The following is a 13,185-nucleotide window of genomic DNA, read 5'->3' as shown; positions in this document are numbered from 1 at the left end:
GAGGAAACCAGAGTATATGAAGGAAACCCACACAAACACAGAAGAGACAAACTCCCTGCAGATTTACCCATGTGGGTAAATTTTGATACTTGCATCCCTGCACTCCAAAGAACCAGTGCCAACCACTTATCCGCTATATAGGACACACCTTTATACAAGGTAAACAAAAAAAATATGATTTCAAAGAGAATGCATGAACTCTTTTATTTTTTGAAGACTGTTTGATCTTTAGTGTAAGATGGGCACCACATGACCTTGCTCAGTTTGTGAAAAATGGACTCCCCACTGGCCGAATTTCACAGACCGTGCAAAGCCCTTCAAAACGGCAGCACTAAACAAAGAACATAATAACATTACTGCACTGCTGTTCCAGCAGCAATCAGGGAATCCTTGCATCATATTTTACTACAATCAAAAGCGTCCTGTCCCTTACAATATTAGGCCAGTGCCACATGTCTACATTTGGTAACTTTTCAAGGACTCTGCAGAGCTTTGTGTCCCCACCTGATACTCTACCAGTTGAGAGCTGCCTGGCATATTTTTTTCATAATAATCTGCATGTACTTGTTTAGTCATATAGATTATTTGCAACTTTCTTTTATAGCAATTATCAGTAAAGTAAGTGTTCTGCCGCCATGTAGAAATCTGCACACTGAAAAATACAAAGTTCAAGGTGAACTGGCATAGGTAAATTGAAACTTTTCCATTTTAATGTTTGTTAAAGTAAAGTCTACAAAATTAATGTTTAATAAAAAAAAAAAAAGCTTGATCAAGGTCACCAATCACATCCCAGGACATAAGAGATAGAAATGCGGAATGAAAGGCCAGTGATAAAGACTTTGACACTGTATTATAAAGTAAGGTGTGCAGTTTGTGCTGCCCTTGGTTTTTGTGAGTGTCACATCCGTCCATAGGTAGTGTATAGTTTATTCACATCAATACAGCTGAACTGGAATACTAGACAATCCGTATACCAGTGACGCACTGTTTATTGATAAAAGGCTCCTATATTCTACCAATTTCTCGAATCCTTTTAATGTTTCTCATAGTCTTGGTTTTATCGTGTGAGTATTTTTTTTATTTTGTAGAAGATGAAAATCCTTTGGCTGGTTTGGGCTGTCCCATGGTTAGGAGAAAGTCTGTAAAAAATGTAGGCATATAAGAGAGCGGAATCAGGATGAATTTAGTATCCCATCCAGCAGAGTAACGGGTCCAGGGGTGAACGGCTGTCAGAGCATGCTCCATGCAGTCAGTAACAAGGGACAACTTATTGGAGCACACTGATTCTGTCATGTCCACATAGTCATAGCCTAAAATATAGATACAAAAACACAAAGCATAAGAAGTAATACAAATGTTTGAGAGAATGATACAGAGCACTGACATCTGATCATCTGCTTACACACTTCAATACGTTATGAAGGTTGATACTTCTATCCAGTGCCTATGCTCCTTGAAATTCAGTACCTTGGCTACCCGTTTTATTTTCATTTCAGAAATCTACTCTGTCTTTGGGTTTAGATATTTTACACATCCAATTTATTATTAGTGACTTAGACAGATTGATACACCTTTGAGATTGGCCAACTGGACACCTCTGACTTATCACAGCCATGCCTAGCTGCTAGGAGTATAAATCTGCCGGTTAGGTGAAGTGGCCCCAATACTGAATCTAAAGTTTGGGTCCACTGAACTTATCATCAATTACCAGAATAGGTAAAAGGAAGCTGGCATGAGGAGTTAGGACCAGAAATGGCCACCTGTCTTTTTTCCAAGACAATAAAAGCATCTTAATGATGCTGCTGGGAGCATTATGCTTCAAAAATCTTTGACTACTATATTTATATTAACCGGTTAAGGACCGGGCCCTTTCCTGTTTTTTCATGTCCATTTTTCACTCCCCACCTTCAATAATCTATAACTTTTTTATTTTTACACGTAAAGAGCTGTGTGACGGCTTGTTTTCTGCGTAACAAATTGCACTTCATAGTGATGGTATTAAATATTCCATGCCATGTACTCGGAAGCGGGAAAAAAATTCCAAATGCAATGAAAATGGTGAAAAAACGCATTTGCGCCATTTTCTTGTGGGCTTGGATATTACGTCTTTCACTGAGCACCCCAAATGACATATCTACTTTATTCTTTGGGTCGGTACGATTAAGGGGATACCAAATTTGTATAGGTTTTATAAATGTTTTCATACATTTACAAAAATTAAAACCTCCTGTACAAAAATAATTTTTTTGATTTTGCCAAATTCTGGCGCTAATAACTTTTTTATACTTTGGTGTACGGAGCTGTGCGTGGTGTCATTTTTTGCGAAATATGATAATATTTTCGATGATATCATTTTTAGGACTGTACGACCTTTTGATCACTTTTTATAGATTTTTTTAGATTTTTCAAAATGGCAAAAAAGTGCCATTTTCGACTTTGGGCGCTATTTTCCGTAACGGGGTTAAACGCATTGAAAAACCGTTATCATATTTTGATAGATCGGGCATTTTCGGACGCGTCGATACCTGATGTGTTTATGATTTTTACTGTTTATTTATATTTATGTCAGTTCTAGGGAAAGGGGGGTGATTTGAAATTTTAGGTTTTTTTATTATAATTTTTTTTTTTTAAACTTTTTTTATTTTTATTTATACTATTTTTCAGACTCCCTAGGGTACTTTAACCCTAGGTTGTCTGATCGATCCTATCATATACTGCCATACTACAGTATGGCAGTATATGGGGATTTTCTTCCTCATTCATTACAATGTGCTATCAGCACATTGTAATGAAGGGGTTAAAACGAAATAGCCTCGGGTCTTCGGAAGACTCGAGGCTACCATGGAGACGGATCGCCGCCCCCCGATGACGTCACGGGGAGCGGCGATCCCAGGTAAGATGGCGGTGCCCATGCGCCGCTATCTGTTTGAGGCTGCCGGCAGCTTTGCCGGCAGCCCACGCTGTAAAAACGCCCGCAATCGGTGCTAGCACCGATCGCGGGTGTTACCGGTAAGCCTTTGCTGCAATATGCAGCAAAGACTTACCGGCTATGGAGAGGGCTCAGCCCGTGAGCCCTCTCCATGCAGCGCGACGCGACCGCCGCCGTGAATACACGGCGGGCGGTCGCGAACCGGTTAAAAAGACCTGTAAGAATTCATAGGAGTTGATAAGAATCATGTAGGGATGTTCCCTACTAGCTTAATGGATGTCCCTGCTGGCAAAAAGCTGCTAAAGGTATTTTATGAGTCATAGGGGCAGATTGAGACTGCCATGGGCCCTGGGCTGTATGAATACTATAGTTGCTAGAAGTCTGAAATTCACCTCCTATATTTGGTACTAGAATCAAGCTTCTTGGGGAATGGAGGATGTGTGCCTTCTGCTTTCAGTCTGCAGTTTCAGAACCCTTGGAGGACCATAAAATGGCTCAAATGTACATCTGTATTGAGAACAGCAACAGATGTAGGTGGATTTCATGTGTGTAGGTCCTTCTCAATATAATGGGGCTTATTTACTAAGGGTCCGCAGATCGCATTTTCGTACTTCCCAACGTTTTCGGGATTTTTGCTGCTGGAACAGGTATTAAGCAGGGGATTGTGTCGCACGTGGATTTTGGCGCAGCTGTGCCGGCTTTCATGCAACAGAATTTGGGGGGCGGGCCGTCGGACAATCGGACTGAGCACAGGATTTAACAATCAAATTGTGTTGCAAGATCAAGCACTTACATACACTGGGAAGAAGATGGTGAACTCCGGCGGACCTGAGCGGGGAACCACACATGCAAGATATCGGCCACACGATCCTAGTGAATCGTGGAACAGTGCATTCCGGTCGGACAATGTTCCGGTCGGTTGGGTGAACTCGGTCAGCCGGGTGAGTAAATGGGCCCCAATATGTGGTCGGTGGTTTGGGTGGCCATGGGCCTCCTAGAAGGCTTGGGCCCTGGGCTATCGCCTATATTATAATCCTCTACGGCTTATGATGATGTACTATTGAGGGTACTTTTGACTGTTCTGGGTAGTTAGGATGGTGATGGTTTGTGGGCCTCAATAATCATGACAGGATCCTTTTAAGTGTAAAAGTGTACCATAAAAGTGAGAGTCATCCATGTGCATGCTCTCTGCACATATATGATACAGCTACATGCTAGAGATGATTATATAATGCCAAAGATGGAATTGTGTCCTTTATAGGTCAAAATTTCCCAAAGCTTGCCTTGTATAACAAGTGATATTTTTGAGTAGATAACAAAATCTCATGTTGTTAAATTGGTATGTAGGTACTTAGGACAAGTAATTGAATTAGGATAAACATACTCACATTTCCTGAAATACTCTGCTCCATAACTTTCCCGGACTTCTTCTGGTGCTTTTTCCCATATGCGTTTAACATTTTGTTTTTGAGACTGCGTATTTGTTAAACCAGTCTTAAAAAAACCAGGTTCAATAATAGAAACCTTCACTCCAAATGGAAGCATTTCACGGCTGAAAAACATGAGAAGTATAAATATATGTAGTTGACACATATAGGTTGACTGTTATTTATGGTTATCTTTATGTTACCCAGGAAGTATTAGGTAGCAGTCCTAGAGATATGTTTAATTATCCCTTGATTTGTGTGGTTAATAGAAGCCAGATGGTGCATTTATATTCTATGTTTTTAGCTGTATTTGGTGCACTGTCTACTCTCCTTAGAATGTTGCTAAGAAGAGACACGTATGTATTCCGTGTGCATACTGTATTTTGGCTAAACACTGGTTACAGTTATAAGGGTTGGTGTGGCCTCTGAGTCTCTGCCTTTGCCCTCCCTGATGTGTAAAGAAATATATAGCTCAGTATAGCTTACTGTTAGTATGTACTTCTCCCAGCAATATTCTATCTCCTTTTTGCCCTGTATCTTCTAATCTAGCTTGAAGTGAAAATAATATTTTTTTTTACTATTTTTACCCCCACTAGGCTAATAATAATAATAGGGTAATAATCTCATTGCTGATCTTAGGAGGTTGAATAATTTTGATTATCCAAGGCAAAAATCTGGGGCTAAACTGTTACCACCTCACTTTCAGTAGTTGCTGTGGGAGCCTGACTGATTATTACAAGCTCCCACTGCGATTTTGTAGGTACACTGGACAGTACCCACAAAAACATCATTAGGGATGTATTGGTCACAATACTGCAACATGACCCACTTAAGATCTCAACAGCCTTGAGATACCCTCAGGTGTACAGCAGGCTTTATGGGTAGTTAAGGTAGAGTTAATTAAAAGAAAATACACACCGAAGACTGTCTGAAAAGGATTCTATTCCATACTTTGATAAGCAGTATCCTCCGCCACAAATAGTGACCCTGCCGCCAGCACTGCTTACATTCACCACACGACCTTGTGCTTTCCGTATTATTGGTAACATATTTAGCGTCACATCAATAACTCCAAGGAGATTTACTTTCAGAATCTTCAAAAAGTCATCTGTAGTCAGCCATTCATTAATGCCTCCTGGGATACCAATGCCTGCATTGTTTACCAGACCCCAAAGACCTGGATATGAAATCAGCCATACAATGTTATTATGGTCACCATCCAGTTTCATCACTTCAATTATGTAATGAAAAAAGGCATTAAAATATGCACTTTACATGATAGTTTTACTATGTTAGATCTTTATAATACCATCTATATGTTACCTTAATACCATAAATAACTGCAAATATGACATCGAATTTATTCTGTATAATGTCCTTTTTCATCACTGATTTATAAGAGACATATAATGGCTATTTCACTGACCATTTCACTTTAGACACAAATGGGGTTTATTTACTAAGAGTCTGCGGATCGCATTTTTGTCGGACAGTTCATGGTTTTTGGGATTTGCACAGCTGGGACAGGGATTTAGCAGGGGATTGTGTCCCATGTGATCTAATTTTGGCACAGCAGCGCCGGCTTTCATGCAACAGAAATGGAGGGGGGGGGGGGGGGTGCCGTCGGACAATCCGACTGATTCTGGGCAAAAGTACACAAGGTGGGTAACAAAAGTTCCCTGCTGCATCCACCTGGCAATGTTCGGAGAAAGCACAATTTGTGGAAAAACCAAATTTAAAAAGTTATGTTTAATAAATCATATCTAAGACAATATTGTGGTCAAAGACCAAATCACTATGAGTGTACTTAAAAGCAAACCGACAACGCCAAACGTCACCAAAAGTGTATTCTACCCTCTAGAGCAGCGGTGGCGAACCTATGGCACGGGTGCCAGAGGTGGCACTCAGAGCCCTCACCATGGGCACCCTCGCCATCACCCCGGGGCAGGGTTCACCAGACAGAACTCAAAACCTCTTGCAGTCCCAGGCAGCCCAGGACCCCAGAAGGAAGCTACAATGATAACCAAAGTTTTTTCTCCTTATTTCTACTGTATTGGTGTCTTCAGGTGCCTATACAATTTAAACCTGTGACAGAGCAGGGAGTAATAAGTTACTGTTTAAATTGTTGCATCGGCACTTTGCAAAAAATATGTGGGTTTTGGATGTAGTTTGGGCACTCTGCGTCTAAAAGGTTTGCCTTCACTGCTCTAGAGTGATGTCCAGTTTCTCTCAATCAAGATCACGTACCTGGCCACATGATTAAAAGTACGTTGTAGCATCACTCTTCAAGGCACCAAGGCTGTCGTTGGGGATCATGTTCACTAGTCATCTGGCTCCAGGAAGGTCCTCCACACAGGCTTCTCTTGTGTGCATGAGGGAAGGCAAGGTAAGAAGGACTGGGTGTGCAAGTCACGGTCGGGAAAAATGTAGCACTCTACCTGGCATAGAGTGCGGGGGTCCCTATTAGGCCCTAACGGGATGGGGGGGTGCCCTGTTGTGCCCCATAGAGCCTCAACTTGGGACCGCAGCCCTAAATGACTGCAACCCCGACTGGAACCTTTCCCTACTGATTTATCTCAGTCAGAATCCCTACATGACATGTTACGCCCATATCAATAAGGGCTTATCAGGGGAAAGATTAGACCTGTTGACAATTCATAAACAGAGCACTAATTGTCAATTTTTAATACCCTTATCCTATAAAATGTAGTCAAATCAAAAGCGACACATTTACATAGTAAACAGTACTCTTACCATTAAAGTCCTGCAGGGATTTTGGATGATAGATGTCTGGAGGAAAAAGGTGTGCACCTAGAAAAGGTCTGTATACATATAATATGTGGTGCCTTAAAGAGTGATGCTACGATGTACTTTTAATCACTTGGCCAGGTATGTTATCTTGATTGAGAGAAACTAGACATCACTGTAGAGGGCTTGGGACGGGTATCACGTCCCATGGTAGAATACACTTTTGGTAACGCCTTGTTGGTTTGCTCTTAAGTACACCAATAGTGATTTGGTCTTTGACCACAATATTGTCTTAGATATGATTTATTAAACGCTATGTTTTAAATTAGTTTTTTCCACAAATTGTACTTAATCCGACTGATTTGGACTGAGCGCGGGATTTAGGATTAAAATTGTTTCGCAACCAATGCACTAACATGCACTGGGAAGCAGATGGTGAACTCCGGCGGACCTGAGCGGGGAAGCGACACATGCAGGATATCGGGCGCAGGATCTCAGTGTATCGCTGCACAGTGCATTGTCGTCGGACAATGCACTTCTGGTGAACTCTGTTGGCCGTTGTCAGCATAAGTAAGTAAATACTGCTCACTACTAGGTACTAAACATTGAATGCAGAAGTGATAACAAGTGCCAAAGACTTGGCCAATTGACCACCAAGTATTGGATCCTAATGGTAACAGAATACTGTACACAAATGGTCACAGAAAATTGATTGTAATACTGACTACCCAAGATGACAGGTTAGGGAACCTCTCATGGTGATTTGGGTCACTAAACCACCCACAAGTCCTTATGGACTGGTAGCTTGGTGTCCAAAATTTTCCTGTATTTTAGTATTACCCTCCATGTCCACAAAAGAGGATATATACACTTACCGTGGTATAGAGCTCTTAGCGCCTGCGCCTGAGTCAGTGAAGTTGGTGTAGTACACCCGCCCCCCTGTTGTTATGGTGCATGCACAATGAAGCTGGGGTGTACTAAGCCAGCATCATTGACCCAACACACAGGCAACAAGAGCACCTGAAATGAGTCCACTGCAACTTTTTGGACTCATCTCTAAGTGACAAAGTTTATAATTTTTATAGCTCACACAGACAGACATGTAACAGAGCATGGGGAACACTAAACCATAGGTCCATAAGGACAGGAGGGTGGCTTAGTGTCCCTTATCGCCCAGACTGTTTCATTCTCAATATTGACAAACATCACATTGTTTTTTCACTTCATCTAAGAGATATAAAACGTCGGATTGCCTGATGTATTTGTACAATTAATAGAAGGAGTAGGCATTTATGGCATATTTTGATCACCCGTTATATATTTTACCTAGTTTACATTGTTTTTGTACTGTAGTCCACTGTACAAAATATTGTTGTTAAAGCAAAAAGTTATATATTTCCATAATTCTGTGTGGTATTTGAAATGTACACAAAACGGGTATAAAAAAAGTTTTGTGCAAGTCCTTAGAACCTCATTGTAAAATAGCCATAGTAGCTCACATACATGTTTTGATGGTGTATGTACAATATTCAAGCTTCTTCATAACTATGGAATAGGGACACTGGACTCAAGCCACACAAACAAATGACACAAAGGCAAGATCACCAATCCAAGTCACAACAGAGATAGCTAATCTAAAACCAAAAATTTTATGTTTGTTCATAGAGTTACCTTATAAAGTAACCTATTTTATAGTTGGGGTGCAGGTCACCGACTATTTATACCGGCGACACCACTCAGATTGTTAGCATCCCCCGTTCCCCCTTTGGCGCCGAACCTATTGTTGTTTTTAGAGATAACTAATCAGGCACATAATCACAGAATCAAACAATAGTCAGGTACAAGAGCCAAATATCAGAAATACTGAAGTAGCGATAGAGCTTGCAAAGAATCTGCAAAGAGGATAATGCACATGGGATTTTTTATCAGAGTATGATGTGCTCCAGGTGAGAGGGGCAGAGCTCTGAGAGTGTGAGTTATCCTTGCTTTTTCAGAGCAATGACGGACTAGGTAGTTTCATTCAGCAGCCCACTAGAGCACTGTTCAGACTGCTGACAGAAATTAACTATATGAAATTGGTCTTCTCAGAATAAACTGTGGAAGACTCTGACACAGATTTAACAACTTTTTAACCATTCTGTTTACATTGTACACAGAATAAGTATTTCTGTCCCATCGCAGAAATATTAAGGCATTTGTATGGTGTCTTCAGAGGCAATTCTGAAATGTTTGTTCACATATGAGTGATAATGGATATACTGTAATTCTTACCTCTATCTTTGACTATGGTAGAAACCCACTTGGTTGCAGATCTAACATTCTCACTATCAGCGACATCAAGGATTATGGTGTGCAGTCTACTAGAGGTCTCTTTCTTCAGGTTTGCAGCCGCACTTTCTGTTAGACAGGACGCTAGAACATGCATTCCACGTTTGTCCAGTTGTCTTGCCAGCAGATTTCCAAATCCAGTGTCACATCCGGTGATAAAAACATATTTATCTGAGAGATTCTCCAGTTTTTGACTCTGCCTGTACCATCTGTATAAAAGGCTCATACCCAGCAGAGCTAATAGAAGGAACCACATGATGGTGTAGCTGAATCACTATGTTGTGCAAAAAGAGATAGGAAGGACTTTGAATAAAATCCAGAAATTACCGGAAAACAATTTGTCACTTAAGCAAACTTTTAACAGCTGCTGGCATTCAGTCAGGCTTCTTTCATCCACCTTACTTTCTACCATTGCAAATTGTAATAAAGGTTTCGTTATACAGGGAAGTTTGTGATCCTTTCATACAATTATTTAACCAAAACCAAGAGCAAAGAAACTTAAGCGTAGCCTAACCTATTTCAAATTTTTTTACATTTCAGAAATTAATAGAGCAGGTTTTCGTAGCAAATGGTGTAATATACTTTATTAGGAAAAGAAACTTCTCTGTGTCTTTTTTCTGCAAATTCTCCTGCAGCGAGCAGTGTATCTGAAAGCCTTCTGCTTTCCCTTGATTATTTAGCTCTCTGAGGGTTTTGGACTGGAGACTGTAAACAGTTAAGTTACTTTACTTGACTTCAAACAACACTAAGACCAACTACCAAGACCAAACTACCAACTACCAAGACCAAATCCAAATACTTTTCTTTTATTTGTCCTTTATTTGGACTTATGCATATTCAGTCGGGAACTGGTGATTTATATATTTATTTATATTTATGTCTTTGGTCATCCAAGATTGATATAAAGAAAAGTATTTGGATTGCGCAGTTGGTCTTAGTGTTATTTGAAGTCAATAGCTTATCATGGACAATGGGAGCGTGTGTTACTAGACTGTTGTACACACTATGGTAAAAGGAGCTTGATTGCTATATGTTTATGAAGTTACTTTACTTATCATTTAATTTACTTATCAGCTGTCAGTGGATACAGGAAAGAAAATAAGGAACATCTTAAATAAGGAAAAAAAAGGCAGGGAAAAGGACACAGGAACATATTTTTGAACAAATTATATTGGACAGTTTACTATTATGATCATGACTATGGATTTATAAAAATAATTTTAGCATTTTAATGTTAGATTCATATAGGTCCCTTTCCTTTTTTTAAAACATTTAGGTTTAGAAACATAGGATACTCTAATTGTTGTTCTTTAACCCCTTACCAATGTGTGACGTATTATAATGTCACGCTTCTGCTAAGGGTGTATGGAGAGGGCTCACGGGCTGAGCCTTCTTCATACAAGGTGATTGTTTTTTGCATATTTCAGCAAACACCCAACAGTGACACCTGCAATCAGTGCGCCAAGGGCTTCGCTATGTTGGTTTAGATTGTTGCTCCCCATGATGTCATCGGGGAGTGACAATCTGTCTCCATGATAGCCTTGGGTCTTTGTAAGATCCAAGGCTGTATGTTTTCTGGCCATTTGTTACGTTGTGCCAGTAGCACATTGTAATAAATGGTCAGTAAAATGTAGTATGGCAGTATATGGTAAGATCAGACAACCTAGAGAACCCTAGGGGTTCTGAAAAATAGTTAAAAAAATAAATGAAAACATAAAAATCAAAATCGCTGATATAAATATAAAAAGTAAACATTACAAACATGTTAGGTATCACGGCATTCCAAAATGTTCCCAGCGTTTAACCCCGTAACGGAAAATAGCGCCCTAAGTTGAAAATGCCACTTTTTCGCCATATTGCAACATATAAAAAATGTAATAAAAGTGATCAAAAAAACACACAGCTCCAAACACTGAAGTATGCTCTCCTCTCTCATCTCAATATATCGTCCAATCCATGCTCTTCGCTCTGCCAGTGATCTTTGATTATTCTCTTCCTTAATTCGAACTTCCCACTCACCTCCCCAGGACTTCTCCAGAGCTGCACCAATTCTCTGGAATGCTTTACCTCAGTCTATCAAACTAATACCGAACTCCCAATGCTTCAAACATGCTCTTAAAACTCATTTACTTAAGCAGGCCTATCACACTTGTTAACTGCATGCAACTTTAACTCTTTATTAACCAATTCTGGGAACTCCCCCTGTTTGATATGCAAAAATTCATCTCTGCAGTCCCACTGACTTTGGACTCTGTATATAAGATGGCGGCTGTTGGCTGGTTCAAGCAGCAGCATTTTTATTATATTCCATTCCCCTATAAATATGGCTGAACTATTGTACAAGCTCTTATACCTCTTGTGTCACCCCCTCACCCTCATAGACTGTAAGCTCTTGTTAGCAGGGACCTCACTCCTATTGTTTCACATGACTGTTATTACTCTGTAATGCCTTATTTTATTTGTATATGTTCCCCACAATCTGTAAAGCACTACGGAATTTGATAGCACTATATAAATAAAGATTATTATTATTATTATTATTATTATAACCGTTGTCATATTGGAAATTTTTTCTTCATATATTTTTCATGTTCATAGTAATATTCACAGTGTTCTTTATGAGAACATATTCAGGATAACTCAGGAGACCAACAACTTTCAGAATAAAGGAAGTTATTGTAGCATTGATAAGGGCCACTGCAATCAGCTATACCATAAATGTGTGATAGCTACTACTGCTACCTATGGCAACCACTGCCGATATATAGAATAGGTCTTGTGAAATAGCAGATGCTCAACCCACTAACTCATCATCCAGATTAGATATGTACCTGGCTGGCCTTAATGTAATATATGCTGACCGCTATTTAGCTCTTTTGCTTCCTATGAGAATTAGCCACACAGCCACAGTCTTATCCAATCGTAGTTTACCCAGCCTCACAAACGTAACTATATGACCATCATAATTCACAATGTAATACCTTGCCTTAAAACTTGTTCAAAAGAAAGGTCTGTACGTCTTAAACTACTGTGTTCTTTATACCCCAAACACACTCCACCATCATTTAGCCTCCAGCTATTTTCTTTGGTTCTACAAAACAAAAATATTTTACCATTTGTGTCTCCTTTCCCTGCGTTTTTAGTGCTTATTGATCTTCCTTACCTTGTGTCAGTGATGATATGAAGGTACTCAGGACTGTTCTTTACAAGTGCTTTCCATTGGCACAGTCAGTTGTTTTGTGGTGGTACAGAAATTAAGTAGCAAATACTTAGTAATGGACTGCACTTCTTGTACTTTGTCTAGTAATGAAACAGAGAGAAAGATGGGTGTGGAAAGAAAGCCCTTATCAGTTAACACAGGTTGTACATTGCTAGTTTGTCCTTGTCTTGGGTTCAGAGTATTCCCCAGGAGAGTGAAGATCTGAATGATCAGAGCATTAGTGAAAAGTGAGCAGATTGTAGATTGTGAGTGTCCTTTCTGCAGGCAGCATGTTGTAATGCAGGAGGAGCTCAACACCATGTTCATATAGCCTTGTGGGTAAACATTCAGTATACACTTTATTCAAGTATAGCTCTATATTTATATAATAATCTTTATTATATCATCATACCATCATATTCCATAGCGATTTACAAATCATGGGGGACTTATGATTAAAATAAAATAAGACATTACAGAGTACAGTCATATAGAACAATAGGAGTGAGGGTCCTGCTCGCAAGAGCTTACAGTCTATAAGGATGAGGGCGTGA

At 39.8% G+C, this 13,185-nt stretch overlaps 1 protein-coding gene across 2 annotated transcripts; it reads right to left on the bottom strand.

Annotated features, from left to right (window-relative positions):
• Nucleotides 1–224: 224 nt before the first annotated feature.
• LOC140117842 (retinol dehydrogenase 7-like) lies at nucleotides 225–12,910 on the bottom strand. Of its 2 annotated transcripts, XM_072134970.1 has the most exons (6): nucleotides 12,596–12,910; nucleotides 12,414–12,523; nucleotides 9,376–9,706; nucleotides 5,275–5,533; nucleotides 4,318–4,481; nucleotides 225–1,310 (listed from the first exon to the last, which is right to left on the bottom strand). In XM_072134970.1, exons 3-6 carry the CDS (start codon nucleotides 9,686–9,688, stop codon nucleotides 1,078–1,080), a joined length of 969 nt encoding a protein of 322 aa, XP_071991071.1. In that variant the 5' UTR covers nucleotides 9,689–9,706; nucleotides 12,414–12,523; nucleotides 12,596–12,910; the 3' UTR covers nucleotides 225–1,077. The 2 variants fall into 2 exon arrangements, with proteins under 2 accessions (XP_071991071.1, XP_071991070.1); XM_072134969.1 differs by lacking the exon at nucleotides 12,414–12,523 and having other exon boundaries at nucleotides 12,596–12,908.
• Between the last annotated feature and the right edge of the window lie 275 nt (nucleotides 12,911–13,185).

The sequence above is a fragment of the Engystomops pustulosus genome, chromosome 2 (assembly GCF_040894005.1).
Source record: "Engystomops pustulosus chromosome 2, aEngPut4.maternal, whole genome shotgun sequence".
Taxonomy (NCBI): domain Eukaryota; kingdom Metazoa; phylum Chordata; class Amphibia; order Anura; family Leptodactylidae; genus Engystomops; species Engystomops pustulosus.
The sequence above is the reverse complement of the archived record's forward strand: the minus strand, read 5'-3'. Positions and strand labels throughout refer to the sequence as shown.

Excerpts from the sequence above, each read along its gene's own strand:
- LOC140117842 (XM_072134970.1), bottom strand. The coding sequence starts at position 9,688 with ATGTGGTTCCTTCTATTAGCTCTGCTGGGTATGAGCCTTTTATACAGA. Across the intron at positions 5,534-9,375 it reads TACCATAGTCAAAGATAGAG|GTCTTTGGGGTCTGGTAAAC; the intron begins GTAAGAATTACA and ends TTTCATATCCAG. Across the intron at positions 4,482-5,274 it reads TCCTTTTCAGACAGTCTTCG|CCGTGAAATGCTTCCATTTG; the intron begins GTGTGTATTTTC and ends CATGTTTTTCAG.